Genomic DNA, 14,795 nt, shown 5'->3' on the forward strand with positions numbered 1-14,795 from the left:
GAAAATCAAAATCAAAATCAAAATCAATTTACATCAATGGAAATTGTAGCTGTGATACCAGTGCCGGTGGCACATAAGAGAACCATCCGAACATGGCCGTTGCCAGCGCCACCCCAAACTGGCCTCCGTGCCAGTGGCACGTAAAAAGCACCATCCGATCGTGGCAGTTGCCAGCCTTGACTGGCCTCCGTGCCGGTGGTACATAAAAAGCACCATCCGATCGTGGCCGTTTCCAGCCTCGCCAGGCCTCCGTGCCGGTGGCACATAAAATGCACCATCCAATTATGGCTGTTTGCCAGCCTTGCCTGGCACCTGTGCCGGTGGCACGTAAAAAGCACCATCCAATCGTGGCAGTTGCCAGCCTTGACTGGCCTCCGTGCCGGTGGTACATAAAAAGCACCATCCGATCGTGGCCGTTTCCAGCCTCGCCAGGCCTCCGTGCCGGTGGCACATAAAATGCACCATCCAATTATGGCTGTTTGCCAGCCTTGCCTGGCACCTGTGCCGGTGGCACGTAAAAAGCACCATCCAATCGTGGCAGTGCCAGCCTTGACTGGCTCCGTGCCGGTGGTACATAAAAAGCACCATCCGATCGTGGCCGTTTCCAGCCTCGCCAGGCCTCCGTGCCGGTGGCACATAAAATGCACCATCCAATTATGGCTGTTTGCCAGCCTTGCCTGGCACCTGTGCCGGTGGCACGTAAAAAGCACCCCATCCAATCGTGGCAGTTGCCAGCCTTGACTGGCCTCCGTGCCGGTGGTACATAAAAAGCACCATCGATCGTGGCCGTTTCCAGCCTCGCCAGGCCTCCGTGCCGGTGGCACATAAAATGCACCATCCAATTATGGCTGTTTGCCAGCCTTGCCTGGCACCTGTGCCGGTGGCACGTAAAAAGCACCATCCAATCGTGGCAGTTGCCAGCCTTGACTGGCCTCCGTGCCGGTGGTACATAAAAAGCACCATCCGATCGTGGCCGTTTCCAGCCTCGCCAGGCCTCCGTGCCGGTGGCACATAAAATGCACCATCCAATTATGGCTGTTTGCCAGCCTTGCCTGGCACCTGTGCCGGTGGCACGTAAAAAGCACCATCCAATCGTGGCAGTGCCAGCCTTGACTGGCCTCCGTGCCGGTGGTACATAAAAAGCACCATCCGATCGTGGCCGTTTCCAGCCTCGCCAGCCTCCGTGCCGGTGGCACATAAAATGCACCATCCAATTATGGCTGTTTGCCAGCCTTGCCTGGCACCTGTGCCGGTGGCACGTAAAAAGCACCATCCAATCGTGGCAGTTGCCAGCCTTGACTGGCTCCGTGCCGGTGGTACATAAAAAGCACCATCCGATCGTGGCCGTTTCCAGCCTCGCCAGGCCTCCGTGCCGGTGGCACATAAAATGCACCATCCAATTATGGCTGTTTGCCAGCCTTGCCTGGCACCTATGCCGGTGGCACGTAAAAAGCACCATCCGATCGTGGCCGTTTGCCAGCCTTGACTGGCCTCCGTGCCGGTGGTACATAAAAAGCACCATCCGACTGTGGCCGTTTGCCAGCCTCGCCTGGCACGTAAAAAGCACCCACTACACTCATGGAGTGGTTGGCATTAGGAAGGGCATCCAGCCGTAGAAACACTGCCAGATCAGACTGGAGCCTGGTGCAGCCTTCTGGCTTCCCAGACCCCAGTTGAACCGTCCAACCCATGCTAGCATGGAAAGCGGACGCTAAACGATGATGATGATGATGAAATATATATATATATATATTCTACTTCCATTTCAGGTTAGTTTTCTATTTGTTCACCTTCTTCACAATGTTACATTTATACTCCAACTATTCTGCTATCAAATCTGTTACCATGGAAACCATCAACCAGTCCCGTTTATGCATCCTGGTGCAGGAGTATCTGCGATCATCCACGATTTTAAATGTGAAAGACGTCAACATGCAAGAACCAGTTATTTTCGGTGAGTTGTCTAAACCAAGATTAACCCTGATTTAGCAGACCCCTATAATGAAGGCGATTCTGGCCGTGACCACATTGTCCTGTCTTTTAAGGGTTTTTTCTTCTTTCTCCTTATTTACCTCCAACAAACTTATGTTTTCTTTTTTAACCCTTTTGATACCACCTGAGACCACCTCTGCTTCTATGATATAAACTTCCGGTTTTAACCCTTTAGTATTTAAACCGGCCATATCCGGCCAAAATAGCTAATCTGTTTTATGTTCAAACTGACCAGATCCAGGCCCTCACACCTACCCTACAATGTTATTCTACATTAAGTAATTACACCATCAAGATCTTGAAGATATGAGATAATGCATGATTAATTCAAATCAATGGGAATCAATAAGCATTATGTTTGATAGAATAATCTGAACACGAAAGGGTTAAAGTAATCTAAATAAAAACTTTCTATTGAAATTTTATGAAAGGTTTTATTTGAAAAATTAGATTAATAATGACTTATCACAATAATGGTAAAAAGACCCCCTTTGGTCATGACTGACCATGGGGTTGTACCTAGAAAGTTCCCCTCCAAGGCACAAGTCCAGGCAAGGTTGCTCATGGAAGACCAGAAGTCACCCATGCATACCAGCCTCCCCTCCTTTCCATGCCACCAATGTTACCCAAAGGAAAGGCAAAGGGGCCAATACAGCTTGACACCTGTGACGTCGCAACTCTTTTCTAAAGCTGAGTGAATTGCAGCAATGTGAAATAAAGTGTCTTGCTTAAGAACACAATACACAGCCTGATCCAGGAATTGAACTCAGTACCTCATGATTGTGAGCCCGACGCTCTAACCACGGAGCCATGCACCTTCATCACAATAATGGTGAAATATCAGTATCTACCATTCCTAATCAATTCAGGTGTGAGTTGTCTTGCTTGGTCTAGATAACCTAACATTGTCCAGGGAGCTTTCCCAGGACACTATTCTGCAGCAAATGGGCATTTAAACAAAACATGTATGAGGGGTTACTGAAAAGTTCCTGGCATCAAGAGTATTGTGAAAGCCCTGGTTGGAGGTCCCCAACCTTTAGGGTTCTTTTACAGCGCTTAGAAAAACTGAAGGACCTGAAGAATGTGAGAGGGGAATATCTCTCTATATATAAACAGCAGTTTGTCTGTCAGGTTGTACCCTCACCCTGACCACGGCTTTCAACTGATTCTGATGAAACTTGACACACCCATAGCCCAATATCATAATTCAAAACTAACGCAGTGAAAATTTTGAAAAGTTCCCCCAGTTCTGAAAAGAATTGATAAATTCGACATGGGGTCGAGAATCTAAGCTTTTTATATGCAACACATTTTCTGTCTAGGGGACACAACTCGACCTTTTTATCGCCCAAAGGGACAGCTAGGAACATCGTATACACAGAAGTATTCGAGTGAAGAGAAGACATTGCAACCTACACATGCGCCTTCGTTCCCTAGAGGGAAAGGACTAGATTGGGATTAGTCGTTGCTTACTAGGGGCTCTTACATACCCGGGCAATGCTGGGCTATGCTGCTAGTGGTGAATAAAATCATAATTAACTGATCCTCCTGTATTTTATTTTACCGAAAGCCTGGAACTTTCCAGAAGCCCCTTGTCAATTATGTGTGACAAACTGATACTGTTTCTTTTGATTAGGAAGAGGAAAATAAAATCAAGTCTACCTCGGTTGACTTGTGTAAAATTGTCTCTGCTTTCCAGGCAAGATTCTCAGCCACAACGCACCCTGCCAAATGTCTTATTACTAAAACGAGAAACATACATTGAAGAATTTTGCATTCATCTTTGTTTTACATTTTCAGCTACTTATCGGAAGATGTCCATCCATCTAGGTTGTTCCATAAACAGAATTTATCCAGAGTAAGTCTTTTAGGAAATTCTTTCAACTGTCTCTCCTGGGATTCACTCACAAGGCAATGTCAGTGAAACCCATACAGCACATCATCGTCATTTAACACCTCATATACTCTTTTACTCTTTTACTTGTTTCAGTCATTTGACTGCGGCCATGCTGGAGCACTGCCTTTAATCGAGCAACTCGACCCCGGGACTTATTCTTTTGTAAGCCCAGTACTTATTCTATCGGTCTGTTTTTGCCGAACCGCTAAGTGACGGGGACATAAACACACCAGCATCGGTCGTCAAGCAATGCTAGAGGACAAACACACACACACACATATATATATATATATATATATATATGACGGGCTTCTTTCAGTTTCCGTCTACCAAATCCACTCACAAGGCTTTGGTCGGCCCGAGGCTATAGTAGAAGACACTTACCCAAGGTGTCACGCAGTGGGACTGAACCCGGAACCGTGTGGTTGGTAGACAAGCTACTTACCACACAACCACTCCTGCGCCTCACAACCACTCCTGCGCATATACTTTTTTGTGTGTTTATTAAGGCTACCATGGGTTTCATGTTCAGAAAATATCTTAACAATTTTTCAAGCTGAAAAATATTTTCTTAACATGAAATCAATGGAAACCTTGATACGCAAACAAAGAATCTTTATCCACCAATGCAGTGTTGAGCACTCATTGTCATTATTTGACAATTTACCTATTGCACCCAGAATGCATGTGTGTGAGTGTGTAAATGTATGTGCTTTTTTTTCAGTGTTTACAAATTGCATGGAAAAAAAAAAATAGTTACCAGGGTAGCAAAAATTCACACAAGTATCAGGGATGTAACAGCCTACTTACAAAGGTAGAGATTCCATGTTTTGGTGAAATGATTTTGTATAACATAGATAAATAAATAAATGGCGATAAACGAAGGTGTTATTCAAATCTTTATACTTTCTACATATGTTTCGAAGAAAACATTAATGTTATTTCAGAAGGAATATATATATATATATACATATATATATATATATACATATATATATACATACTTTATTTAAAAGCAGCAGTTTACTCGGAGATTCACGTTCCCGTTCGTCGGACATGTCCGACGAACAAAGCATATTACTCTACCCCTGGTATTTGAGTACTCTTTTTTCCACCTTGTTTCACATTTATGTGTTTACTCCAGTATATATATATATATATATATATACAAGGTGCGAGGAGTAAATTATTGCCATTTATATTTTTTATTTCATTCACGCACATTGTTTGTTTTTGATTTTCTCGACTACACAGTATAGTAGGGTCAGTTGGGCACCATCTGTGAGAAAAACACCACAATGACACATTTCACTCTGCTAGAAATTTGAAAATGATATGCTGTACTGCTTGGATAGTGAATTCAACAATTAAAAATGTGATTTTCTCTCCATATTTTTTGTTGTGTGTACATATATATATATATATATATATATACAAACAGCATGGCCACAGTCAAATGACTGAAACAAGTAAGAGAATAAAAGAATATATATATATATATAGATATAATATATATGACTGGCTTCTATCAGTTTTAATCTACTAAATCTCCTGATATGGTTTTGGTTGATCTGGAGCTAAAGTGGAAGACACTTGCCCAGGGTGCCACACAGAGTGAGTGACAGAGTAATTATGGGAGGGGTTCAGATTGTGTAGAGACAGGGTTCTGGTAGAGTAGATTGCAATTATGTTGAGAAAAAGAGTAACATATTTACTGCAAATATACAAATGAGAACTTCATGCTATTTAATATAATTCTAAAGTAATAAATACTTTTGTTGTATCCTGGCAGTGTCATGATACCAACAGTAATAAAGCAATAAAGAAGTGAAATTGAATCAGTGTGTGTGTGTTTATTATTGCTAACATAATGACCCTCCCAAGATACAACGAAATTTGTTTCAACTCTTGAGCTTATGTCAAGAATCTTGCAAACTAAATATGAAAACAATAAATATTTCTTTTTCAAAAATTGATGTTCATTTCATCATTTTATATAAGCACCAAGAAATTTGAAAATAAGTTAAAAAATTTTGCTGTAATGTCTCTCTTCTTATTATATCTAATTAACAATGCTGAAGATTCCTAAAAAGGATGAAATAGTACTATGCACGATTACCATAAATATTAAACAAAAAAAAAGAAAAAATCATATTTTTAGTCTGTTCCTTTCTGTTGAAGAGCGTAGGCTCGAAACGTAAAAGACTTTCTCACCTTTCCGAGCGTCAAACTAATACACCTGCTTGTTGTTCATACACCTGTCTTTGTCTTTTGTTTTTCTGTAAATTTCAACTGTGTGTGTGTGTGTGTGTGGTGTGTGTGTGTGTGTGTATTTCTCAGAATAATTATTTTGTGTATTTCTATTTTGCAGTGAAAGCAATTTAGCCAATCTTAAAGAGATTTATAAAGATTCTAAATATCTAGTGTTCACAGATCTTGTAGATGGTAAGTAATTCTTTGGACTAAATGGTCTCCCATAATCTAACCCCTTCTGAAAAGGAACCTACGTAAATTCATCTAAATATATCACAGCAACAGATAGGGAACTTTTTGCGGTTGATGGGGGGGCAGTAAAAATCTAAGGGATCTTCATGCACCTTAGGAGTAAGTTTTTACAATCACCAAATAATCCGTATCCAGAAAGTTTGCCTCAGGATTTTTGGCCATAGGAAAGTTCGCCGCATTGGAAAGTTTGCTACAAGTCAAAAGATGCATTGCTTCCTTTGGTATATAATTGTTTCAGCCAATAAGAAAGTGTAAGGCAATTTCTTAACTCATTTAAAATTTCTTTATTCATTTGACAAAATTTGTGTTGCAAAAATTTTTGTGGAAATTTTAAAAGAGTTAAGAAATTGTTTTCTCCTTTCTTATTGGTTGAGACATTTATATACCAAGGGAAGAAATTCATCTTTTGTCTTGCAGCAAAATTTCCTATGTGGCAAGCTTTCCTACGGCCAAAATTCCCGAGGCAAATTTTCCTGCAGCAAACTTTCCTAGAAGACAAATAGCGTTCACTAATGAACAGGGTGACCCAAAAGTAGGCTTACAGTTATCGCGTAGGCACTTGAAATTTCTTTTAAAATATTTTATTACATTTAAATTTCTATCTTACAAACTGAAAAGGGATCTTGACAAAATTAACTAAATTAGCATAGAATAATGGTTTCATATTTTTTAATAGTTAAGATCTAAACAGTTAATATATGAATGCAAAAGAGATAATTGAATAACTGTAAACCTACTTTTGGGCCACCCTGTGTGTGTTTGTGTGCATTGCATGTTTTTCTTTGAATTTTATCTAAGTTCTTCTGAAGTGAGTTTAACCCTTTCATTACCAACCCGGCTGAAACTGCCTCTGGCTCTACATACAAATGTATTGTTTTCATGAGTTTTGAATTAAAATCTTCCACCAAACCTTAGTCACAATTTATGTTCCTAACACTAGCTGAATGATAACAAAGTTATTTTACTAAATTCTTTGTTATATTTAAAGTAATTGAAAGGAACTCAGATCATCTCAAAATAAATACAGTAACGAAAGGGTTAAGCTGATCGCTAACAAAGCAATAAGACTTCTTGAGTGAAGTTGTGACTGGTGATGGTATCATGTAACTGATAACCATGCCGGTGGCATGTAAAAAGCACCTTTAGGGTGTTGGGCTTCACAGAGGTAATGTGACCAATGCTGGTGGCATGTAAAATGCACTTTTTGAGTGATGGGCCTCACAGGGGCAATGACAAATGACCAAGACCTTTTAGTATTTGCCATGCTTGAGAAGAAGACCTGTTAAGCTGAGCAAAATCATAGTCTTGGCAAATACTGATGTCATGCAAATAGGCACCCTTGCTGGTGGCATGTAAAAAAATCACCTTTGAAGCATTGGGCCTCACTGATGCTGGTGGCATGTGCTTTTCAAGTGATGGGCCTTGCAGAGGCAATGACAAATGGCCGAGACCTTTGGCATTAATCCGTGCTTGAGAAGAACCCCCTTCAAATCAAGCGAAATTACAGTTGTGGCAGCTACAGGTGCCATGCAGCTGGCACCCGTGCTGGTGGCACGTAAAAGCACCCACTTGGAGTGGTTGGCATTAGGAAGGGCATTCAGCCATAGAAACCATGACAAATCAGACTGGAGTCTAGTATAGCCCCTCAGCCCCGGTCAGATCGTCCAACCCATGCCAGCATGAACAACAGGTGTTAAATGATGATGATGATGATGAGGATGTTGGTAAACATGTGGTTGAGTGTGTGTCCATCTCTTCATCTAAGGCAGCAGCTCTCAACCATTTCCTACCTAAAGGCCCCTCTGATTCCTATTTTATTCTACAGGACCCCATCCCCTTAACCATGTGATCATCATCATCATCATCGTTTAACATCCGTTTTCTGCGCTAGCATGGGTTGGACGGTTTGACCGGGGTCTGGGAAGCCAGGGGCTGCACCAGGGCCTGTCTGATCTGGCAGTGTTTCTACAGCTGGATGCCCTTCCTAACGCCAACTACTCCGTGAGTGTAGTGGGTACCTTTTACGTTCCACTGGCACAGGTGCCAGGGGAGAAAATCCTGTTTTACTTTTGTAATTAAATATTATTAGGAACTGTATTTAAAAAAAAATCATTCAAATAATTTGGGTCTTGGAGAAGTTTAACCAATTTACTGGACATAGATTTTAACTACAAAATCTTATAAGGAACCCCCAAGGGACACGGGGACCCTGGTTGAGGACCACTGATCTAAAGAATCTCATGTATGTATGTGAGTGTGTGTGTGTGTGTGTGTGTGTGTACGTATGCACATATGTATGTGTATGTATGTCTGGATGTATGTTTGTATGTGTGTAGTATGTATGTGTGAGTGTGTGTATGTATGTACTTATATGTATGCATGGATGTATATATGTGTGTGTATGTACATATGTATGTGTGTGTGTATGTATGTATGTATGTGTATGAGTTTGTATATATATGTATGTGTATAAGTGTATGTATGTACATATATACGTATGCATAGATGTATATATGTGTATGTACATATGTATGAATGTATGTATGTGTATGAGTTTGTATATGTATGTATGTATGTAAGTGTGTGTATGTATATATGTGATTGTATGTATGTATGTATGTGTGTAAGTGTATGTATGTATGTACATATATACGTATGTATGGATGTATGTATGTGTGTATGTATGTATGCATGTACGTATGTATGTATGTATGTATGTATGTATGTATGTATGTATGTATGTATGTATGTATGTATGTATGCACATACGTATGTATGTATATCTAATATATATTCCATTGTTCCATTGCAAGGTCATATATACATCCTGCTCTGCAACGGAAGCACTGTGGAAGACCAACTGGAAGGATGTTTCCAGGCAGAAGTAATAAACGCAGCCATCGATAACCTGATATCACCACAAATTCTTGTAAGTAATCACACAACTAAAACACTAATTACTAGTAGTAATTAATTTATTACATAATAATTATTTAAAGATTCATATATATCCTTTGTTTTTCTATTTGGTTTGCAAGATTATGGAAGTCATTTCATGTGTTGAAACAAATCTTCCCCCCCCCCAACGGCCGACACTTCCCATATAAGGAAGTACGCCTACTCTTCACTTGTTTTAGTCATTTGACTGCGGCCATGCTGGAGCACCGCCTTTAGTCGAGCAAATCGACCCCAGGACTTATTCTTCGTAAGCCCAGTACTTATTCTATCGGTCTCTTTTGCCGAACTGCTAAGTGACGGGGGACGTAAACACACCAGCATCGGTTGTCAAGCGATGTTGGAGGGACAAACACGGACACACAAACACACACACACATATATATATACATATATACAACGGGCTTCTTTCAGTTTCCGTCTACCAAATCCACTCACAAGGTTTTGGTCAGCCCGAGGCTATAGTAGAAGACACTTGCCGAAGATGCCACGCAGTGGGACTGAACCCGGAATCATGTGGTTCATAAGCAAGCTACTTACCACTCAGCCACTCCTATGCCTATGAATCTTTATGGGACGACAAGCAAATCCCAGCAGATCTGAGACCGAACTGACCTTGAATAAAAAGCTGAACCCTTAAAGAGGTCACGAATGGCTAATGCACACACACACAAACTTCCCTGTAAGCAAACACACATCTACATACACTCATACAGACAGACATACACACAGGCATAAGACAAATTCTCAGACAGGCTCAGGGCAGACCTTGAAGAGAGGCGAAATGTTATTGATGAGATTGGCAGAAACGTTAGCACGCCGGGCGAAATGCGTAGCCGTACTTCGTCTGCCGCTACGTTCTGAGTTCAAATTCCGCCGAGGTTGACTTTGCCTTTCATCCTTTCGGGGTCGATAAATTAAGTACCAGTTATTCACTGGGGTCGATGTAATCGACTTAATCTGTTTGTCTGTCCTTGTTTGTGCCCTCTGTGTTTAGCCCCTTGTGGGTAGTAAGGAAATAGGTATTGATGAGATTGTGAATAGCAACAAAAGGGCTTTGACAAGCAAATGAACAAACTGATTGTTTAACCAACATATTAAACAATTGGTTAGTCAGTTGGTTTGGTATTTCACCAACTGACTAACAGTAAAGAAGCGTTACTGAACCCACCCATGACACAACAATATTCTCTTTTATCTTTCTCTTTTACTTGTTTCAGTCATTTGACTGCGGCCATGCTGGAGCACCGCCTTTTTAGTCGAGCAAATCGACCCCAGGACTTATTCTTTGTAAGCCTAGTACTTATCCTATCGGTCTCTTTTGCCGAACCGCTAAGTAACGGGGACGTAAACACACCAGCATTAGTTGTCAAGCAATGCTAGGGGGACAAACACAGACACACAAACATATACACACACACTTATATATATATATATACATATATACGACAGGCTTCTTTCAGTTTCCGTCTACCAAGTCCACTCACAAGGCATTGGTCAGCCCGGGGCTATAGCAGAAGACGCTTGCCCAAGATGCTACGCAGTGGGACTGAACGCGGAACCATGTGGTTGGTTAGCAAGCTACTTACCACACAGCCACTCCAGTGCCTATATATATATATATATATATATATATATATATATATATATATTTAATCAATATAGGGTGGCAGAAAAATTTTGTAGAATTTTTTTTGCCACCAGCGGCCCAGTGGGAAAAAATTAAATAGTCATAGACCATTTTTAAGTTCAACATCACAATCAAGGAACGGCCATAATAGGCCATTCACCCACTAGAAATAACAGCCAAAAGCTTCAACCGCAAATAACATCAATTCCGTAAACCAGGAGAAAATTAAAAGGGTAAATGTTTTTAATTTTCTCCTGGTTTACGGAATTGATGTTATTTTGCGGTTAAAGCTTTTGGCTGTTATTTCTAGTGGGTGAATGGCCTATTATGGCCGTTCCTTGATTGTGATGATATATATATATATATATAATATATATATATTATATATATATACACATGCGCACCTTCGTTTTGGGGATCACCTTTACTTTGTTATCTTCGCTCTCCTGTGTGACCCTTCTGTCCGGCAGTTGCCATGATAGATCGGTAGCCACTACACACATTTTTTTCTCTCCTTGTTTCTTTCTGTAGAAGAGCGTAGGCTCGAAACGTAAAAGACTTTTTCAATTCCTGAACATTATACTAATACATCTGTTTGTTTTCTACACCACCTGTCTTCGTCTTTTGTTTTTTTCGTGAATTCTCCCCCCACTTACTCTTTTACTTGTTTTAGCCATTTGACTGTGGCCATGCTGGAGCACCGCCTTTAAAAAAGGGAAATCACGTGATCGACCAGACCATCAGATGTTGTTACACATCGCTGGTCACAATGCGTTTGCATTGTTTTAGCCTTCGAATGACGCCACCCCGCTGGCTAAGCGAGCAGGCCAACAGAAGAAAGAGTGGGAGAAAGAGTGGTGGAAGAGTACAGCAGGGATCACCACCCCCTGCCGGAGCCTCGTTGAGCTTTTAGGTGTTTTCGCTCAATAAACACTCACAACGCCCGGTGTGGGAATCGAAACTGCGATCCTACGACCGCGAGTCTGCTGCCCTAACCACTGGGCCATTGCGCCTCCACATATATATATAAAACTGTTGTAATACTTACAACATTTAATAAAATGATGTAGTACGAAGCAATCGTACCAAATTACCGGTGTCATTCTTGTTGCTTATTTTGATTATATATATATTTATATATATATATACACACATACATCCTTCTATATGTTTATCCCTCCCAGCTGCCATTTATGTCTATTGTTTCCATTCAAATTTCTCTGTATTGACAAGTGTTTCATCTGTTTTTCATCTGTTTCGTTGTTTCTCAGGAACACAACAAGACACTCCAGAAGTTAACTGAATCAGCCAGAGACAGTAAGTAAAATCACTCCACAGCTTCTCTCAAAACACTTCCCATTATGAATAAAAGTATTGGGGGGTCACTTGTGAGGTGTCTCATTAATGCTACTGGTGGGTGTGCCATGGAATCCAGTGCAACTTGTTGCACGATCAGGTTGCTAGCAACTAAATCAGCACCCCTACTAGGCATGACTGGTGAGGAGTGTTGCTAGAAATTCAACTTTGTATATAAGTTACAGACCAGAGATTCAAATCGTTGCAGTTTGACTGAAATGCATGGTTTCGATAAACCACAATAATGGCAAAAATTCGGTGTCTACCATTCTCAGTGATCCAAGGTGAATTGTCTCACCTGATCTGTGAAATTCAGGTGTTCTTTAATACTTGACATTGGGTAAGGAGCTTTCCCAGGAATGTATTAGGTAGCAAATTTTGGGAATCTGTTTGGAAAGTGTAGTGATGGTTGTTTCTGATAGGACCCCATGGTGGGGGTGTCTGAGAATTTTACCCCTATGAAGCTCTCAGGAATATTGGGTGGGTATGGATGGAAAGATGGATGGATAGATAGATAGACAGACAGAAGGTAGATATCACAGCTGTGGTACTAAGGACATATACTCTTTTTACTCTTTTACTTGTTTCAGTCATTTGACTGTGGCCATGCTGGAGCACCGCCTTTTAGTTGAGCAAATCGACCCCAGGACTTATTCTTTGTAAGCCTAGTACTTATTCTATCGGTCTCTTTTACCGAACCGCTAAGTTACGGGGACGTAAACACACCAGCATCGGTTGTCAAGCGATGTTGGGGAGACAAGCACAGACACACAAACACACACATACATATATATATAATATATATATACATACATATATACGACGAGCTTCTTTCAGTTTCCGTCTACCAAATCCACTCACAAGGCTTTGGTCAGACCGAGGCTATAGTAGAAGACACTTGCCCAAGATGCCACGCAGTGGGACTGAACCCAGAACCATGTGGTTGGTAAGCAAGCTACTTACCACACAGCCACTCCTACGCCTATATAATTAGAACGCTTCAAGAAAGCATTGCAAAACACATAATTCAAATCCAACAGGAGACCCAGGGGTAGACCAAGAGGGTTGGATCATATCCATAGTCTCTGCTGGTCATGCTTGGGAATCGAGCCGGGAAGTCTAATGATGGTTGCTTCTGACAGGACCCTATGAGGGAAGTGCCTCAGGACTCTACTCCTATGACCCTCCCAGAAATTCTCTCTCTTTTTTCTTTACTCCTTTTCTTGTTTCAGTCATTTGACTGCGGCCATGCTGGAGCACCGCCTTAAATCGAGCAACTCGACCCTGGGCCTTATTCTTTGTAAGCCCAGTACTTATTCTATCGGTCTCTTTTGTCGAACTGCTAAGTGACGGGGACATAAACACACCAGCATCGGTTGTCAAGCAATGCTAGGGGGACAAACACAGGCATACAAACATACACGCACACACACACACACACATATATATATATACGATGGGCTTCTTTCAGTTTCCGTCTACCAAATCCACTCACAAGGCTTTGGTCGGCCCGAGGCTATAGTAGAAGACTCTTGCCCAAAGTGCCACGCAGTGGGACTGAACCCGGAACCATGTGGTTGGTAAGCAAGCTACCTACCACACAGCCAGAGTAATCAGATGGGACAAAATTCAATTCTTTAATCAGTTGTTCTACAGTTCTTACCATTCTAACAGTTTCATTAATTGCAGTATTTTAATGTGGTGTTCTAAGAAGAATGTAAATGATTTGGAATTATTTCATTTCCCACAGGAAATCCCCAGGAAGTGATGAAATATTCCTTTGAATACACAAAAAAGAATTTTGAAAATTTCAAGAAATTGTTGCAGTCAAAAAATTGGATAACAGACCACCACTTATTAGGAGCTGACGAATGGCGAGTGGATTTAATGATGAATAAGAAGAAGGATTAATTGAATCAAATTATATGTTTGTTTAAGAAAGCAAAAGTGACCAGAATAAATACATTTATATCTATACGTTTTTACTTGTTTCAGTTATTTGACTACAGCCATGCTGGAGCACCACTTTTAGTTGTACAAATCGGCCCCAGGACTTATTCTTTGTAAGCTTACTACTTATTCTTTCGGTCTCTTTTGCCAAACTGCTAAGTTATGGGGACGTAAACACACCAGCATCGGTTGTCAAGCGATGGTGGGGGAACAAACACAGACACACAAATATATACACACACACACATATATATACACAGACACACATATACACACACACATATACACACACACACACACACCACACACACACACACACACAAGGCTTTTTGCCGAGTGTCTTAACCATTCTGCCAGCGTACCCTCTTACTTTCACTCAAATATTATACATAATTTATGCAAATTAGTTTGTAAACTTTAATATAGTGTGGTAAGAAGGTTGTTTCCGAACCACACGGTTCCATGTTCAGTCCTACTGCATGGCACCTTGGGCAAGTGCCTCAGGCTGAT

At 41.1% G+C, this 14,795-nt stretch overlaps 1 protein-coding gene across 2 annotated transcripts in view; it reads left to right on the forward strand.

Annotated features, from left to right (window-relative positions):
* The window catches only part of LOC115224812 (RUS family member 1), a 319,904-nt gene extending 305,592 nt beyond the window's left edge, over positions 1 to 14,312 (forward strand). For both annotated transcript variants that reach the window (XM_036513521.1, XM_036513517.1), the window contains 6 exons: positions 1,770 to 1,954; positions 3,793 to 3,850; positions 6,261 to 6,334; positions 9,208 to 9,323; positions 12,251 to 12,296; positions 14,086 to 14,312. In XM_036513521.1, the coding sequence (XP_036369414.1) occupies positions 1,770 to 1,954; positions 3,793 to 3,850; positions 6,261 to 6,334; positions 9,208 to 9,323; positions 12,251 to 12,296; positions 14,086 to 14,246 (640 nt within the window). In that variant the 3' untranslated portion in view covers positions 14,247 to 14,312. The remainder of the gene's footprint in view (positions 1 to 1,769; positions 1,955 to 3,792; positions 3,851 to 6,260; positions 6,335 to 9,207; positions 9,324 to 12,250; positions 12,297 to 14,085) is intronic.
* The last annotated feature ends 483 nt before the right edge of the window (positions 14,313 to 14,795 follow it).

Source organism: Octopus sinensis, linkage group LG26 (assembly GCF_006345805.1).
Source record: "Octopus sinensis linkage group LG26, ASM634580v1, whole genome shotgun sequence".
Lineage (NCBI taxonomy): Eukaryota > Metazoa > Mollusca > Cephalopoda > Octopoda > Octopodidae > Octopus > Octopus sinensis.